Genomic DNA, 19,831 nt, shown 5'->3' on the forward strand with positions numbered 1-19,831 from the left:
AATGATTATGAACCATTGTCAAACTGAAATCAATTAGAAAGTATATCTTTGGTTATTAGGCAATAATATTTAATTTCTAAAATAGAATTTAACTGCAGTTTTTCAAGAAATTTAAAATTTGTCAGTTTAATTACATTTACTGAATAAAGTTAATGATAAATCTCTCTTGAAAATGAGAAATCCAGGGACTTTAAAAAAATCATAAAATTTCTGTCTCTTTATTAGCACAATTAATTATGGCTTTTACTTCGTGTGTGTAAGTCAAATAAACAATTCAGAATTTCACCAAATTAAAAACAAGAATTATTATCAGAAATCTGAAACCCAAGGAAAAAAGGATAATATCACTAACCTTGGTCAAGTAAATCTCCATGCTCTTATTTGAAGGGCGTGAACTTGAGGTAGAAATCTCTAAGTTTTCTCCTGGAGTAAGATTTCTATTGAGCACTAAACTATTATTAAGACTTCCTACACAAGGTGGCTCCAGGACTGGCCTCGTAGTAAGAGTGCTGAGTAAAGATCTGTTCTGCTGTTTCTCCACCAGTAGTTTGGTACTGATCTCTGCCAGCCTCTCATTAGTCCTGGGAAGATGGCAAAACACCAATTTCATTCATTTCATTTTTCCTAAATGATTTGCATTTTTTAAATTGCCATAATAGTAAATGGAATGTCCCATTAAACCACGTTTTAACACTGAAAATGGCTCAGAGCAGACCTACTATAAATAATTCTAGGTGTAAAATTGTTCCAAAGAAGTATATATGTGTCTGGGGGATCCTGAACTAACAAGTAAGTCAAAGTCGGGAGAGGAGAGAAATGGTGTCAGTGACGGAGACGGCTTAACAGGTGACGCTCGCTGCCTTCTGCGATGCCTGCACTTAGACACCCACCTTTAGTAAACTAGTTCAGGGATGAAAAAACAAACCATCCCTTAAAGACATTTTCAAGCATTTGCTTTCACCACCCCTGTATACACATTTCACTCATTACCTCAGAGAAATTAAGCATTCGGCACTGAGGAATGATCTAGTGCAGCCGTCCCCAACCTTTTTGGCACCAGGGACCAGTTTCGTGGAAGACAACTTTTCCATGGATGGGGGTGTATGGGGGCTGTCAGGATGGTTCAGGCGGTAATGCGAGCGATGGGGGGCGATGGGGGGCGGCAGGTGAAGCTTTGCTGGCTCGCCCACTGCTCACCTCCTGCTGTGTGGCCCGGTTCCTAACAGGCTGCGGACAGGTACCGGTAACACTGTTACTGAGGCACTGGGGGTGGGATCTGCCCTTGCGGTCTTCCACGCACCCCCTCACGCAGGCCACCGTGTTATTTTTAGACACTTTGTGAATTATACGGCCCTTCGCCCCTCTGTTACCTTCCCCTTATTTCACAAGCATGACTTTATGTAGAGTAGAAAACCTTCAAATACAGTAGTTTGTCTCAGGGCGCCCTCTAGCGATGATACCAAAGATCATAATCAAGAAAGTAAATTTACCAAATGCTAAAATGTGACGCTTTGTGTTTAAGCTGTAAACTTCCAAAAAATAATTAAATTCGTTAATATTTCTATTTACGGGAATTCCAACAAGAAATTTTATTTAAACTTACAAAGTTTCAAAAATACTTAGCTTAAAGACTAAATCAGGTTAACTATTGGGTTGGCCAAAAAGTTTGTTTGGGTTTTTCCAGTAACATCTTACGGGAAAACACAAACGAACTTTTTGGCCAACCCAATATATGAAAATATAAAAAATAAAGTTATGTAAAACCAACAAAAAGGTGGGGAGATGCAAACTGGACTAACATTTTAAAGGTGACTTCACTTACTAACATCATTTTCCAAAGTTATACTATCTAGTTAGCTTTCACTTCCTACTAATCTCATGAACCTGGCTCAATAAAAATTATGCTTTAGAGGCAAATTAATGAGCTAAATTTAAATTTATTTTCTATGATTCTATGTTTTGACTTACTTGTTTAGTTTATTTGCCAATGACTTTCTAACTTTTAGTTCTTCGAGGTAGAGTTGCTTATATTTTTCCAATTCTGTTTTATTAGAATCTTCTTGAAAAGCTTTCATTTTGGAGAGTTCAGATTCCAGATCTTTAATTCTGAGTTCCATCTGACTTCTTACTGAAGCATTATTATTCTCTCTTAACTGCTCTAAGTTTTCTTGAGATGCTGCTTGTGTCTAAAGTAAAATAAAAAGATACATGTTTAAAATAATTATAACCTGAATAATTATAGTATATTTGTGCCCTTTAGTTTTGCGTCAATGATTCAGAGAGCAATTTTAAATGTGAAAAAAAAGCTGAACTTTAAAAATATTTATCATCAATGTAAACTGACTTAAATCCTAATTATAAAATTAAAGTTGGATCATTCTTATATTTGTACTCATGTAATCTGATAATTCAAAGAATAATAGGATCAATTTAAAAATTTTTAAATTGAACAATACAACTAGGAATAATCCAAGAGTATGGTACAATTTCTAAATCACAATATTTTCTTTTCATCCTAATAGTTTTGTTTTATACCAGTTGGTCTTAAAAATAAAATGATTCTCTAGTGAGAATCGTTCTGAAAGATCAATTTAGTGAGAATAATGGTGGAAACCGAAATATTTAAAGGGAGAAACAAATGCCACCTTCCTTCCAGGAATTTACAAAACAAACTGCTATAAGGGAAGTAGAAGAAACACATAAAATGTATACATCCGAAATGTAATTTATAGTGAAGTGAATTAAAGCACATTACAGATCAAAAAATTAACCTGTAAAAATAGGTTGACTTCTTTTAATTTTTCTATTATATCCTGTCTTGCTCTTTCTTCAATCTCCCGTTTATACTGCTCTACTTGACTGTGTTCTATCATATTCATTTCTATATGACTTCTGAGGTTCACTACTTCTTGTTCCAACTTCTTTTTATTCTTCTCTAGTTTTTCACATTTCTTTTGCATTACTTTCATAGATAATAACTCCTGTTGAAGAACTTGATTTTTTGCACCCAGATGTAGACATTTTGAAGATGCAGTTTCCAGTTCTGCTGTAAGGTCATCAATCTGCATGAATAAAATAAAATCGTTTGGTAATTAGGGACGTAGACTGAGAATAGCCTAACTCAAAACCAGTATCAACTTTTAAAATAAATTCAGTTACAATAAAATGGTGTCTATATTGTAGCATGTAGGACCTTCAATTACTAAGAAAATGAAGAAAAACGTTCAAACCACCAAGAGCCACAAATATATATCCTTTACTGTCATCATTGTTACACAACACTTGCATTTGATTTTATACTCTTTTATTCTTCTATTGTTTCATGTCTTTCCTCCATAAAATGACTATAAGTCACCTCTTAGTAGAAAGTCTCTTACTCCTTCCCCACCCTCATCTTAACCCTCCATGATTTTTAAAGTTTTAGGGATATCATATTGAGTTATTTAGGGCTGAATTAATAAATGCCTCCCAAAATAAGACTCTGAAAATCAGACTCTAATGAGTCTTGTAAATATGGCTTCTAATACCATAAGCCTTTTTTCTGAACTACAAATATTTTATGCTAATGTGAATTGCATTCCAAGGAGAAATGCTTCACAGGGTTAAGAAGAAATCACATCTCCCAGTGTAATAGTTTAGCGAGATGATCCATACATTTTTCTGAACAAAAAAGTGCCATTAATTCTTGTAATGCTTTGTTACTTTCTACAGAATAAGAGAACATACTAAACAAAACAAACAAAAAAACTTGCTGGAATTTCAACGACACTGAGTTGGGAAGAACTTCCCTTTAGACAGAATGATTATTTGGTAAGACAAGGTCAGGTGGATGTGGTAGTTTTAAAACATGTCTACAAATTCTTTGACACTTATCTCACGAAATTCCCACGGCTTCGTAAGACTGTTAATGGAAGGCTGACGGCCCTTGAAGAGGCTGAAGGTGACAGCTTCTAGGCAAGGGAAGGAAATGACACTGCAACCTGGAGGAAGGGGGACTCTAGCTACAAAGCAGCTGAAAGTAAAATTGATGAGAGGGATAAGCTAAAAAAAAAAAAAGACTATTAAATATAAAGGATCCAGGACTCATTGGGTTCAAATATCTGTATCCCATTTACAGCATCTCCACATGCCCAAATAATGCTAAAACAGAGAAATAGGTTCTGGGCTAAGATCAGATTTAGGGTGCTGCCAGGAAAACATGGTCTAAAGATAAAGCCAAGACTGTAGAACCCTTTATTAACACCCTGTAAAGACTTAAGTTGGTGCCTCAAATTCCTTTAAGGATCTTAAAAAAAGCATAAGAATTTTAAAGGCATCATACTGCAAAGTTTCCCGTCCTACAACAGCTTCACAAGAAGCCCAAGGGGAAGAGCTTATCTCAAAAAGATTTGGGAGGGTAGCTTTTCCAATGGCATGAACCCCAATAAAATTCACAGGACACTCAAAGCTTTAAAGAGAACTGTGGTAGCAAAAACACTGCTTGCTAGCTTGGATTAACAGAGACCAAGACAGTACAAAATGAGAAGAGGCCTTTGGGATTTTCTTAGAAGTTCTATAAGTCCCCCTTCCTCCAGGTTTCAGTGCAATTTTCTTCCCTTGCTGGCTTGAGAAACACTACTCAGCTGCAAACACAGGTCATTTCTTACGAAAAGGACAGAACAAAGAGCTCAGAGGGTACAGCAAAGGAGAATCACTTCCATGGTCGGGACTAAGTCCTAACCAAAGAGCTGGCAGCAGGTATCAGGCTGTATTTCAGAACTGCTATGGACCAGCATGTCTTCCATTTTCCATTTCTGAATGGGAGGGTCTTTAGCAGTTTAACAGAATGTTGGGTATGTGGGTGGCAGAAAACTTGTCCCTTTAGCTCTCAAGTCTTAGTACTGAGAGGATTGGTACTCAAGGGGCTATACTCTAGAAACCACACCCAGGAGCCTCATCCCCATCCGTACCTGGTGAAAGATGGTAAGATCCTGGACTCAAGCCTGAGCCTGACACCATAACAATTGAGATTTGTGGGGGAACTGAGTAGGGATAAGTGTATTCTTCATGTGGAAGGAATATAAAAAATTGTGGCCAGTGGGTAGATTATGCTGGTTTTTAAATGTATCCATGAGTTTTTTAAAAAATTTATTCCATAAAAAAAGGTAGACTATGGGCCAAGCATAGCGACTTATTCCTAATGAACAGAATATGGTGAAAGAGATGCTGTGTGAATTGCAAGGCGAGGTTAGACAAGGCAACACAGCTTCTGCCTGGCTCTTAACCTTGGAACCCAGCCCCATGTTGTGAGAAGCTCAGGCCACAAAGAGAGCCTCGGTGTTCAGGGTACGTGTTCCAACTGAGGGGAAGAGAGGCCAGCTCTCCTGGCTACGCTTTTCCTAAGTATAGATTGTGAACAAAATAAACGTTGCTTATTTAAGCTACTAAACTTTGAGGAGATTTTTAGGAAAAAAACAAATAGAAAAGTGGATAAAAAAAAGAGATAATAAGAAACATAACTTTGACACAGTAGAAATTGGTTTCCTATAAACTGGAATCTAATAAATGTCGAGATTAATTTAAAATGACAAACAGTGCTGATGAGAAGAAGCAGATAACTAGAAGAAAGACCTAAGAACTATTCAGGAGGAAGTTTTTGGCAGGTTCCCTTCACTTACAATTTCTTACAGATAGGCAGGTATGCCTCTTCAGAATTTCCCCTCAAGTTTGAAGATAAGGAAGGTTGGTAAGCAAGGAGAGATATGAAGTATCATAGTTGAAAAACAACTAGAAATCGTCAGTTTAATTACCAAAATCAGACTCTTTTACCTCATCTCAATGAAATGAAATTCTAAGGGATAGGCAGCTTTGAATATTTATTAATCTAGGACTCAATCTTCATTGTCCTTTCCTCAGAGAAGAAATAAAACATCATGGAAGCATTTTTAATCTTCTCAGTAGTAAAACAAATGCAGTGTCCTTTGGCAGTATATAATTAAATACAATTTTTCCTTTACCTTACTTAAAGCTTGTTTGTCAGGGAAGGTAGGACTATCTCATTTTTACACTGTACCACAGTGCTTCTCTATATCACACAAACTGGCTTTGAAATTTTGAAATTCAAATTACTAATCTATTATTTGTCCCAGATAAATTGATTATTACCTTTTTAAAAAAAATTGATTTTATTTATTTTTGGCTGTGTTGGGTCTTCGTTGCTGCGCACAGGCTTTCTCTAGTTAACAGCGAGCAGGGGCTAGTCTTTGTTGAGGTGCACAGGCTTCTCATTACAGTGGCTTCTCTTGTTGTGGAACACGGGCTCTAGGCGCATGCTTCAACAGTTGTGGCATACAGGTTCCATAGTTGTGGCTTGAGAGCTCTAGAGTGCAGGCTCAGTAGTTGTGGCGCATGGGCTTAGTTGCTCCATGGCATGTGGGATCTTCCCGGACCAGGGCTTGAACCATTGTCCCCTGCATTGGCAGGCAGATTCTTAACCACTGCACCACCAGGGAAGCCCTACCTGGTTTTTAACAGCTATACTCTTAAAATTTTTTCTTTGGATGGGATGGAATAGTTATTCTATTCATTATGTGTAAAGCTATAAAGTACAGCTATGCATCTCTTTCTTTTTAAATAAAAGAAGGTAGATACAGGGAACTGTGGTTTCTGAGAATTCAGAATCTATGTCAAGAACAAGATCAGCACGAGTGTTATACACAAGAAACACGTCAAAAGATGATTTAATTGTGAATTGCAACATGATGGCTTAGAGAGACTTCCAATGAGGAAAGCTGACAGCCCAGACTTAATCTCCTCCTAGATGGTGAAATGTATGGATGAGTCTATGAATTATAATGAGCTAAACATAATGAAGCAGATAGCAGACTAAGTCAGCAGATCTCGTGACCAAGATTTGATGGAAACTGGAGTGAAGTGGGAGGCACTGGGTGAGAGACTAAAGGTCTGAATGGAGGGAGAAAAAAAGGAATGGACTTTACCTTTGTAAACCTACTTCCCATCATGTCATTGGGTCAGTGAGGCATAAGCTGGCCACAGGCTCCTTCAAAAGGCAAAAAACCTCCACGGAAGTAGAGTTAAAGACATTCCACTACACTGACTTTTTATTATTACATAAAACAACTGGTAATATGCAAGATGACTAAGAAAGAATTCTCATAAAATCTGACTTGGTACTGGCATAGGACAGACATATAGATCAATGCATTACCATTGAGGATCTAAAAGGAAAGCCCCACATTTATGGCCAACTGATTTTAAGAGTGCCAAATAATTGAATGAGACAAGAAGAGTCTTTTTAACAAATGGTACTGGGACAACAGAATATCCACAAACAAAAGAATAAAATTAGACCTCTACCTCATACCATATGTAGAAATTAACTCAATATGCAAGAGCTAAAACTACAGAATTCTTAGAAGAAAACACAGGTGTTTATCTTCATGACTGGATTTGGCAATTCTTAGATATGACACCAAAAGACAAAAATCGACCAACTGAACTTCATCAGTATTAAAGACTTCCGTGGTTTGAAGGACACCATCAAGAAGGGGAAAGGGCAAGCTCCTGAATGAGAGAAAATACTTGAAAATCCTATATCCGATCGAAGATTTGTATCTAGGATACAAAAAGAACTCTTACAATTCAATAATAAAAAGACAATCCAACTTAAAAATGGGCAAAAAGTTGAATAGACAGTTCTTCAAAGAAGATACACAAATAGACAATAAGCACATGAAAAGTGCCTCAACATTATTAGTCATCAGCAAAACGCAAATCAAAACCACAATGAGATGCCACTTCACACCTACTAGGATGGCTATAATCAGAAAGACGGTAATGACAAGTGTTGACGGGCATGTAGAGAAATTGGAATGCTTACACACTTTGGATAAAAATGTAAAATGGGGCAGCCACTCTGGAAAACAGTACAGCAGTTCCTCAAAAGGTTAAACAGAGTTACCATACGATACAGCAATTCCATTCATAAGTATATTCCAAAAAGAAATGAAAAAAATATGTTCACACCGAACCTTGGACATGAATGTTCACAGCAGCATTATTAACAATAGCCAAAAAGGTGGAAACAACCCAAAGGTCCATCAACTGATGAATGGATAAATAAAACGTGGTATGTCCATACAAATGAATATTATTCAGCAATAAAAAGAAATGAAGTATTGATCCACGCTACAAAACAGATGTACCTTAAAAATATTATGCTGAATGAAAGAAGGCAGTCACAAAGGACCCCATATTCTGTGATTCCACTGACATGAAATATCCAAAATAGGCAAATCTATAGAAACAGGGAGTACAGTCGTGGTACTAGGGCTGGGAATATGAGGAAGGGAAAACTGGCACAGGGTGATGGCTAAAACGTATAGGGTTTCTTTATAGGGTGATGAAAATGGTCTAAAATTGATTGTGGTGGTAACTGTATAACTTTTTGAATATACTAAAAGTCACTGAATTGTACAGTTTAAATGAGTGAACTACATGGTATGTTCATTATATTTCAATAAAGCTGTCACCAAAAAATAACGGATGCTTTGGGGTAATGGTGTGCTGCTCAGCTTCAGATCACTAGCCATGGTTCAAGACACAGACAGTCAACAGTGTGCCCTTTTTATGGAAAAATGATATCGGAAAAAGCTGTCTTTTTTACTGGTATCAAATCTAAAACATTAAGAGACAAATCTGCGTTTCACTGCTCAAAGCATGGAGTGATTTCTATTTCCCCAAATTAAGTGACTTTTGGGTCCCAAAACTGATTAAAAATTACCTTATGTTTTAGCATATTAATCTGAATATCCATTTCAATTTGATTGATTTTTAAATCTCCATGGAAACTAAGCTCTCCATTTTCATATTCATTTAACTTCCTTCTTGGCATTTTTAAGAGTTTCTTAAGTCTGTAGAAATGCATAGAATGAATAAGTCAAGTTCTTAAGAGTAGATAATTAATAATTATTTAAACAGATATATGTTCTATCATATAAAATAAATGCTATAAATTATAATTCTTTCTCATATGTTCTAATCCAATATTGTTTGAAAGCATAATGACTAAATTATAATCTTAGGTAAATAATATGAAGAAAAATTTTATGACACACGCTAAGTAAAGAGTTAATATAGTGTGTGTATACATATATTATACAGTTCTTATAAGTAAGCTGTTATTAGTATCCATTTTTAGTATGTTAATATGAAATATTAACTTATTATTAAATACTAGTTATAAACCAGAGATCAGTGTCCAAGTTGAAGAAGAAAAGCATATCATATATGAATGTTTTGAAAAGACACAAAAAGACATTTTGGTACTTACTGACCACAGCCTCTGCAAGAAGGAAAGAAAGAACACACAAAAAACATCGACACTCACTCAAAATAGAAAAGGAAACAAGAAAGAAAAATCTTTGGAGTCTGAGTTGACAGGGAAGAAAACCAGGCTGAGCTGCATAAAAAAGGAAATCAGCAGAGAGAGAATGTGTACCAGTCTCTTCAAGCTGTTTTAAGAGATCTAGAAATCTTGCCCAGCACAATGTTAACAAAATGCCAAGCAATGTAGAGAAAATTAAATGAGAGAAAAATACTAATGAGAATCAGGGAAGAACCATAAGTATAATACCAAAATCCACAGATGCTCAAGTCCTCCTAAGCACATACTCCTGTATACTTTAAATCATCTCTAGATCGCTTATAATACCTAATACAAGGTAAATGCTATGTAAATAGTTATAAATACAATGTAAATAAATGCTATGGAAATAGTTGCCACCTGAGGCCAATCCAAGTTTTGCTTTTTGGAACATTCTGGAATTTTTTTCCCCCTGAATACTTTCAATCTGAGGTTGGTTTAATCTGTGGATGCTGAGGGCTAACTATGCTCAGCAAATAACCAGAAAGGAAGCCACGTGGAGGCATCACAGACATTGGGAAACACTCTATTTTTTTTTTTTTTTAATCTGAGTGGTCAAAACATGATCACTAATGTTATTATTCTTTAAGTCATACATATGTTTTTGTATGTATATTCTAGAACTAAACTTTTAGAGCAGAAAGAAAATATAAGCAAAATCAAGGTAGTTTTTGATGTTGTTAAACAGTGACACAAATAGGTTTTTAGATATTAAAATACTTGAACGCTGAAGGGGAAGGACACAACTGAAAGAAGGCAGGATTACCAAAAAAGAGCACAGATATCTTGCAGACATAAAAATTCAAGGTAGATGATAAAGAGCAGAGTGACATTACTATACACAAGGCACACTATTGTTATTGTTTCAGAAATCATTGAAGAGGAACTGTAATACTGGGGCACTCAAAACAGTTTCAGATTGTGCTGTGAGTTTCTAAAGTAAACTTTTAAATAGGATGGATGATTTAAGTATGAATATACACATACAAAATGAATTTGTATCTAAGGTTTTAATAAAACAAAATTATAGTTAAATCAATTAGTTAATAGTTGAAATTATCAGAAATATTAAAATCTTACCCAATAATCTCTTTTTCTAATTCACTATTTTTCTTCATTTCTTGATCCAAATTATATTCCAGAGACTGTTTTAACTCAATACATTTCTTTAATTGCTCCTTTTCATCCTCAGACTTTGAAAAAAAAATTTTAATTATTTTTTAAAACCTAGAGACTTACTCTTCTTTCTTAAAAATATTACTTCTCATGAGTTCATGAGTAATATACATTTATAGTGAAACACAGTTTATAAACCTGATGCCAATAAGGACAGACTTCAAAAATAATGACTTTTCTTGAAACAGCTTATATTGATTTTTCATTTTCATCATTTCATCATTTTCCTAGAATTTAAATTGCCAAAATTTATTTGTTAAAAACAGACATTTTGGGACTTCCCTGGTGGCATGGTGGATAAGACTCCGTGCTCCCAATGCAGGGGGCCTGGGTTCAATCCTTGGTCAGAGAACTAGATCCCACATGCAGGCCGCAACTAAGAGGTTGCATGCCACAACTAAGGAGCACACCTGCTGCAACTGGGGAGCCTGTCTGCTGCAACCAATTATTATTTTGGAGCAACCAAAATAATAATAATAATAAATAAATAAATAAATAAATAACCCAGAGATTTTTACACGTTAATGAAATTTTTTTAAAGAGTGGCTATATTTACGTTTTAGTTTCTAAAGATGCCCTAGAAACATTTTCATCAATGGTTTAAGATACTCCAGGTTTTGTTAAATCACATCCTACTAATATAATCTTTGAAAAATTCCCACACAACATGAGATAAAGCCTTTTATCCTCTGTAAGCATTCTTCCATAGGTTTTAATTTCTCCATTTCTATTAACCATTCTTCTCTTTAAATAAAGTTTAAGTCTTCTATACACTAAATAAAAATGTAATTTCTTCTTGATTCTTGTAGCTTTTACTCTCATCCTTTTTCTCCCCCACCCCTGCCACTGGACTCTTACATTCTTTTTTTAATTAATTAATTAATTTTATTTATTTATTTTTGGCTGCGTTGGGTCTTTGTTGCTGCGTGCGGGCTTTCTCTAGTTGTGGTGAGCGGGGGCAACTCTTCGTTGTGGTGCGCAGGCTTCTCGTTGTGGTGACTTCTCGTGTTGCGGAGCATGAGCTCTAGGCACATGGGCTCAGTAGTTGTGGCTCCCGGGCTCTAGAGCGCAGACTCAGTAGTTGTGGCGCACAGGCTTAGTTGCTCTGCGGCATGTGGGATCTTCCCGGACCAGGGCTCGAACCCGTGTCCCCTGCATTGGCAGGCAGATTCTTTTTTTTTTTTTTTTTTTTTTTTTTTTGTGGTACACAGGCCTCTCACTGTTGTGACCTCTCCCGTTGCGGAGCACAGGATCCGGACGTGCAGGCTCAGCGGGCATGGTTCACGGGCCCAGCCGCTCTGCGGCATGCGGGATCTTCCCGGACCGGGGCACAAACCCGTGTCCCCTGCATCGGACTCTCAACCACTGCACCACCAGGGAAGCCCGGCAGGCAGATTCTTAACCACTGCACTACCAGGAGAGCCCTGGACTCTTACATTCTTTAACGCACGGTCTCATCCACAATTCATCTTTCATCACTTATTCTCTTCTTTTACACTAAATTGACTTTCAATCTTGTAACTCCACTAAAAGTTTTGAGGGTCATCAAGAACCGTTTCTTCAGTCCTTACCCTGCTTTACTTCTCAGCAGCAACTGCTAACATGACCACACTCTGCCTCTGCTCCTCTGAGCCCACCTCAGTCTGAATGACAGTAACCCTTGATGTTCAGTCCTTGACCCTTTCTAATCCTCTTTCTAAATTCTCTCAGGGCTCCCTACATCTCAAGGCTTCGTACTGGATTCCCTAACCTACCTTTCCAGCCTTGACCCCTTTGCTGAGATCACCTGTACTTTTCATTCCCGCTCCTCGCTCCTCATAGACAACATCCTCAGCCACACTCATGAGCCATTACTTGGTGTGGATTATCCTTGTACAGAGCTATTCTTGGACACTTTATGTTTATTCTTATTGGTGTTACTTTGAGTGTAGTGTTATTTTCTAATCTTGGGGGGCACCCTCACCCTTAGGATGTTGACCAGCATACTTTGTCTTTATTTCCTTTTATAATGAGAAAGTTTTTCACAAGGATCAGATTATCAATTATTTGACCTTGTTTTCTTTTCCTTTTTGGCTGCATTGGATCTATGTTGCTGGGTGCGGGCTTTTTCCAGTTGCGGTGAGTGGGGGCTTCTCTTCACTGTGGTGCGCGGGCTTCTCACTGTAGTGGCTTCTCTTGTTGCAGAGCACAGGCTCTAGGCACGTGGGCTGCAGTAGTTGCAGCACATGGGCTCAGTAGTTGTGGCTCACGGGCTGTAGAGTGCAGGCTCAGTAGTTGTGGTGCACGGGCTTAGTGGCTCCCCGGCTTGTGGGATCTTCCCAGACCAGGGATCGAACCCATGTCCAATGCATTGGCAGGCGGATTCCTAACCACTGCACCAGGGAAGTCCCTGCCCTTGTTTTCTTTTGAATAATTTCCTATTCCGCAGAGACCTGACCTTATGGAAGTCTTCTGACACTCCTTTCAGGTGAATACTCAACTATACTGTTTGGAGTCTTGAGTCAGATAGAGCTCTCTCTTCTTCCCAGCCCAGATTCTTCATCTCAACACTGTGCTGACCATATATCTTAACTCAGGTTGGCTCTGGCCTGGGGATTCCTGAGATGAGAACTTTCTAGAGAAGCCAGGGCTACTGACTGAATTGGTGAAAAGCTGTCTCATTAAATTTTTGATTTGTGTAGACCTTAAAGTGGCCAATAATTCTATGTCATAATCCTAACTCATTTCTATAGGAATCTACAGAAAATCCCTAATTCTATTTTTAATATGCTTAATCAGTGTGGGGTATTCTTACAAAATTTTCAATTTCTGATACCCGAATAGATTTCTGTTTGACAATGTAAGGGGACATCTGGCACTCTCATTCACATAAGACTCCTTTTGTCAACATATTGTATTGTCACTTGTATGAAAAGTATGCTAATACAATGTGACTAATTTATATCAAGTCTAGAAAAAATAATTTTCAATGTTTCTTTAACACAAGAAGGGCCAGTCAATAGAATGTTCTAGTTCCCCTGACAGGTATATCTGTATAATGACACTGCATGAATCTAACTATTGTGATGGAAAGAGACGAGTTGGTAGGTGCTACCTCATCCCTCCAACTTAGGGTTCACAATAGAATCTTCTGATTTTTAAATCATAGGTAGCTTCCCCTACAAAGGAGAGTATAAATGGCAGGAGAGTCCCTTTCTGCTTGGTAAATAGTTACATAGCTTTCACTATACATTGATAAATTGGAATCCTGGATTACACATCAGTCTTTTCTGAGACTGGCCGTTACACCTTTGAAAGGCTGATTAACTCAAGTGTCTGGGAAAAAAATTGTTCCTGAACTTGTTATGCTAGGAGCACCTGTTACTATGTAAGGCCCTGACTGAGCAGCCATTTCTACTTTTTCACTGGCATCTCTTTTCTTTTTTTAACAGAAAAAAGGGGGACTTCCCTGGAGGTCCAGTGGTTAAGACTTTGCCTTCCAATGCAGGGAGTTCGATCCCTGGTCGGGGAGCTAAGATCCCACATGCCTCCTGGCCAAAAAACCAAAACATAAAAGAGAAGCAGTATTGTATCAAATTCAATAAAGACTTTAAGAATGGTCCACATCAAAAAAAATCTTTAAAAAATAAAGTAAAATAAAATCCAAGAAAGGAAAAAATACATTCCTTTCAGAAAAATGCTTGCATAGTGACCTAGTTAGTATTCCTTCTTGATAAATAAAACGAACTACAACATTAAAAGTAATTCATTCCCGGGCTTCCCTGGTGGCGCAGTGGTTGAGAGTCCACCTGCCGATGCAGGGGACACGGGTTCGTTCCCCGGTCCGGGAAGATCCCACATGCCGCGGCGCGGCTGGGCCCGTGAGCTATGGCCACTGAGCCTGCGCGTCCGGAGCCTGTGCTCCGCGACGGGAGAGGCCACAGTGGTGAGAGGCCCGCATACCGCAAAAAAAAAAAAAAAAAAAAAAGTAATTCATTCTCAAAATAGCACTGGAGGGTTTACATTACAAGGGAAATTCAGAATTCTAGATCAAATCATTACTCAAATTTCTGGACTCAAACAGATATTTGTGTACCACTGTTCATAGCAGCATTATTAACAATAGCCAGAAGGTGGAAAAATCCCAGTGTTCATTGACAGATGAATGAATTAACAAAATGTGGTATATATAAAATATTGCTTTTGGACTGTCACAATCTTTTTAATTAAAATCTTACTAGAAAAATCAATTTTATTATTTCAGTCAACTTCCTCTATAAAGAGGAATTATGCTACTAGTAGCAAGTAGTATCAATATAAAAATAAGCTCTTTTATCAATGAGACTTTTCATATTGTCCAAAATATTCTTATATATTACTAGTATAAAAATTAAAATTCCTTTTCAGCATGACAGAAATTAAGAGATTGACTTACTGAACTTGTACTTAACAGGTTTTTCTGAAGCTGTTCAATTTTGCCGGCTTGCTTTTTGACTGCAGCTTTTAACTTGGCATTTTCAATTTCAAGCCTAAAATGCATATTTTAAACTAATTATTCTCACACATAGATTTTTAAAATACCACACACATTTTCTGAACAAACACCTGCAGGTTCAATTACATACGTTCTTAGAATTTTGAGAAGTAGATGATTTGGCAATTGTGCCGTTTTCTAGTTGTGTTCTGTGGATAATGTGAAAAATTTAGAAATAATGGAGAAAAATTACGCATTTCAAAATAGCTCAAAGCTGAAGTGTTTACCCAGCCTCACAATGATGTATTTATTGTCATTACTGATATAATTCTCATACTATACTGCTTATCTGCTCTATACTTAAGTTATTTTCTGTGCTGCTTTAAATTGTACTTTTGGATGTGATCCTGCGTCTTCTCAGCACATCTCATGGCCTCTGTACGTCGATCCTGTGCTTCCTGCAACTAAAAGGAGAAAAAATTTTTTAAAATTACTGATAATCTAGCAAATCTGCCATCATCTGTTTTTATGTCTTTCATCTGCATATTGTTTATGACTACTTTCCTGCTGCAACAGCAGAGTTGAGTTGCTACAACAGACACCTTATGAACCACAAAGCCTAAAATATTTACTATCTGGCCCTTTACAAGTTACTGACCTCTAGTACTAAACCACAACATCATTCATGCTTTAAATTATATTTTATCAAATAAATACACAAACTTATAAATTGGCCAAATGGGGAAAGATATTTATATTTTTTATTCCACGCTCTATACCAATTATAATTTTAAATATCCACATATGTGAATGACCACAGCTCTTCCAGTGATTATGAACGTTCACACTACACACTACTGTTGGTGACAACCAGATGCTTCAGCGACTAGTGTGAGAGGCAGTATCTACACAGGAGCCAGAATGCGTGGGTCTGAGTCCCAATTCCACCAGTTATTTGCTGGATGTCCTTGAGCAAATTACTTAAATTTTCTGTGTCTCAGTTTCTCCAGACGTAAAATGAAGATAATAATAGCACTGACCTCACTGGGATGTCAGGAAGATTAAATTGGGGGAGGGGGGTATACATAACGTATTTAGAAAAGTACGTGGCGCATAGTAAATGCTAAGTGTTTACAATTAGAATTATTACTATTGCTGTATTTTATGTTCTAAACAATTTGATATTTTAGGCAGATGGCATGCCAACAGAAGTGGTCTCCTGTACAAGTCCCACTGAAAGCATTCTCCATACCATTGAAATTGGCAGTAAACGGGGAGTGTGAGGACCAGAATGTATGTGCCCAGTACTTCAAACACTTTCACTGATTCCACTAATCAACCAGTACTTTTTTCCACTTATAATAATTTATAACTTACTTCCTCTCTGTACTACTCAGTGGGGAGTGATCATGGATTTAATATGCGAATAGCACCTCCTGGATTGAGTGGTACATAACTTACATGACCATCAGAGGAAGGGTTAAGTCACTGGCATGGAAATATCACCCTATTGCTAAATCAAAGTTCTGAATCAGTTCACTCCCAGCAACTGTTTATGTCTAGAAAGTACTCGGATGAGAAAATTAAGGTTATGTGGTATGGATATCGGAGAAGCTATCCACAGAGCTTTACAGTTGGTGAAAGGCTATAAATGTCAAAATCCCCAGTTCTGGCTGCATAATGAAGGAAGGTAAATTTAGATTTTTTTTCCAGAGTGAGGGAAAAAAAAAAAGAGCATTTAATTGAACAATTCTCCTCTATTAGATTAAGAGCTTTTAATTTTATATTTAATTGCTTAAAATACATTTTAATACAAGATTTATTATATCAATAGCTCCAAGAAAAAATTATTGGTATGGTATAAAGTACTTAATTGTATCCTAGCAACTGTTAAGCTAAAATATTTTCAATTTATGCAAGACAGGTGCCGTGCATATCAATAAGTATTCTCTGTTAGACAAATTTATACTTAGACAAGATTCTCTCTCATGAAAAAAATTAAAACAGTGTAAAACTAAGGGCTAAACTGTTCTTCACAGACTAGATGACAGGGTCAATGAGAGCTAGGACAGTCAGAGAGAGCTTCATGGAGAAGACTGGGGTCCAGGTCTGAATAAATGGAGGATTAGGCAGGAGGAAAAGAAACTGTAAAGACAGAAAGGACAGCATGAGTAAAGGCCAAGAAAAGGTGAAATCAGCCAATTAACTCAGAGGATAAAATCCAACAGCAGGGAGATAAAAATTATGTCCACACAGTAACTTGTAAATGAATGTTCACAGCAGCATTATTAACAGCCCAAAGGTGGAAATAACCCAAAGGCCCATCAACTGATGAATGGATGAATGGCTTAGCCACATAACGTGCTGTTCGACAATAAACAGAAATGGAAGTACTGATATGCGCTATAACATGGATGAACCTCGAAAATGTTACGTCAAATGAGAAAAGCTAATCACAAAGGACCACATACTGTGTGATTCCATTTATATGAAATACCCAGAATAGGCACATCTACAGAGACAGAGATTAGACTGGTGGTTGCTGGGGCTGAGGGAGATGGGGGCCATGGGTGATGGCTAAGGGATGCAGGGTTTTCCTTTGTGGGTGATGGAGATGCTCTATAATTGACTGTGGTGCCAAGTGCACGACTCTCTGAATATACAAGGAGAAATTCAACTACACATTTTAAATGGGTGAATTATACGATATGTGAATTATCTCAATAGTTTTCTTAAAAATTACAATGGCAGGATCTATATAATTTTCTTAATTTTCTATTTTGGGTGTACATACTATACACGATCTGAGTATCTCTAAGCTTTTACAATATATCTAAAATGAAAAGAAAATGAAGGCAATGCCTAACTTCAACTGGTTTGTATAATGACCTTTCTGTACAAGTTATTCTGAAATCCATGAAATAAATATCCACAGATACTATATCCATTCACGAAAGTGAAGATGAAAAATGACAATTTTATGGAACATTCCATTAAACATTATCCTCTGATTTTATCTGGCTTGCTTCATCATGGTAGTAGAGATATCACTAAAAAATACTGTTCAATAGAAAAAAAGTCTCTCAACTTCTGTGAGGAATCATGCACAATTCTCAACTTTCCCAAGGGTAAACATTGTAAGAAAAAATATATAATGCAAACGGCAGAATGAAAGTCGGAGTTTAAGAAACAAGTGCATCATAAAGATAACAAAATTGTAATAAATTTACTTGTAACGAAAATACAAAAGAAAGCCGTCCAAGAAAATTAGTGTCTTAAAACACTTTATCCTATACATTAAGTATTGACACGTTAAATTTCATACATACCTGACTGGTGACTTGACGTAATTTTTTCTTTAAATCCTGTGCCTCATCTTCTAAATTAGTACGATAACGTGACGTGACCTCCAGTGAAGCCTCTGACATAGATTGCTTTTTTAGGGTATCAGCCAGTTCTTGTTGAAGTTGTCTCACAAGTGCCTAATAAGATACTCTGTCACTGATTTTATAAATTACCTTATTATTAAGTTATGTTAATAATAGATAACTCCAACATATGTACTTTGAAAACTGTCACCAGAGACATCAATTCGTCTCCTTCTTCTCGTATGTGCACCTTCCTGCTCACTGAATTTGGTTTAAGACACAGAAGGTGTTACCCTCCGGCCTTATCGTTATTAAGTTACTTAGACAATGGATTCAGTCCCGCTATCCACTCCCCGCCCTTCCCGATCAATTTGCAGAGCTTGAGGACCTCCTTAAGTCTCAGAAAGAAATGAGTGTGTAGGTGGGACAAGTGGTGGGAACATCTTCCCTCTTCTCTACTGGAGGCTTCGATTAACTTCAGAGATCCTCACATATTCAATCCAGTGCTCAATAGATTCCTATCTCAGAATTAAAATGAGGTCATTCCCATTTTAATTCCTAGAATTAAAATGAGACCTTCAGGGCCTCCCTCTGCCTCCCGATGGCAGCCCCTATGACCCTGTCCCCCACTCTATTCCTGCTACTCATGAATCTGTCACCCCTCACTAGTCTGAAAATGGGAGTCCAATGTCAAATTAATAAGTCACAGAGAGCTACAATTCTCTTTGTATTGGACAAATTTATATCCAAATGATAGTAACTGAGCCTTGAAATGAGAATTATGAGCAAATTATTTGTAAAAATGTTCCAAGTAAATTATAAATAGAAGTGGGAAGATTAAATCAAGTATAGTTTTGCTAAAGCTCACTACTTTAATCCCAAATTATGATTTAATGAAAAGCAGATGCCTTTAAAGAGTTGAGAGGTCATAAGAATACATGGTTTGAGGCTGAACTATTTCCCAAATTAATTCTAATTGACATGAATAAAAATAAAATTATATCAACTAAAAAGTTATGACAAGCTACTGAAGGAAAAGTACTATGAGATATGGCATCGACACATCAGTTCATCTGGGAAATCTGGAATTGACTGTCAAGGTAATACACACAACTGAATCTTAATTTCAAAATAATTCATTTTAGATCTGAGCGTTTCATTTATCTGCTTCATCGTGATACTAAAATGTGACATAAAGATTAAAATTATTATCTTAGCAGTAGAAGAGTAAGTTACTAATACCTGTCTATACCCATTAACAATTTATAACTTAATCTCTTAAAATTTCATAGGTGACACAATGTCTCTACTCAAAGTAAAGCACCTCTCAGGTCTAATTCTTTATTTGCTGGATACAAGGTATGCTTTTAGGCTGATTTACAGTCTATAGATTTATAGTCTATATATTTT

The 19,831-nt window shown here is 36.8% G+C and overlaps 1 protein-coding gene across 10 annotated transcripts in view; it reads right to left on the reverse strand.

Annotated features, from left to right (window-relative positions):
- ANKRD26 (ankyrin repeat domain containing 26) overlaps positions 1-19,831 on the reverse strand; it is a 92,167-nt gene that overhangs the window by 8,411 nt on the left and 63,925 nt on the right. For all 10 annotated transcript variants that reach the window (XM_067701464.1, XM_067701453.1, XM_067701463.1 and 7 more), the window contains 8 exons: positions 18,383-18,535; positions 15,447-15,517; positions 15,015-15,108; positions 10,505-10,617; positions 8,783-8,912; positions 2,772-3,062; positions 1,969-2,186; positions 353-581 (listed from right to left, as the gene is read on the reverse strand). In XM_067701464.1, the coding sequence (XP_067557565.1) occupies positions 353-581; positions 1,969-2,186; positions 2,772-3,062; positions 8,783-8,912; positions 10,505-10,617; positions 15,015-15,108; positions 15,447-15,517; positions 18,383-18,535 (1,299 nt within the window). The remainder of the gene's footprint in view (positions 1-352; positions 582-1,968; positions 2,187-2,771; positions 3,063-8,782; positions 8,913-10,504; positions 10,618-15,014; positions 15,109-15,446; positions 15,518-18,382; positions 18,536-19,831) is intronic.

The sequence above is a fragment of the Pseudorca crassidens genome, chromosome 1 (assembly GCF_039906515.1).
Source record: "Pseudorca crassidens isolate mPseCra1 chromosome 1, mPseCra1.hap1, whole genome shotgun sequence".
Taxonomy (NCBI): domain Eukaryota; kingdom Metazoa; phylum Chordata; class Mammalia; order Artiodactyla; family Delphinidae; genus Pseudorca; species Pseudorca crassidens.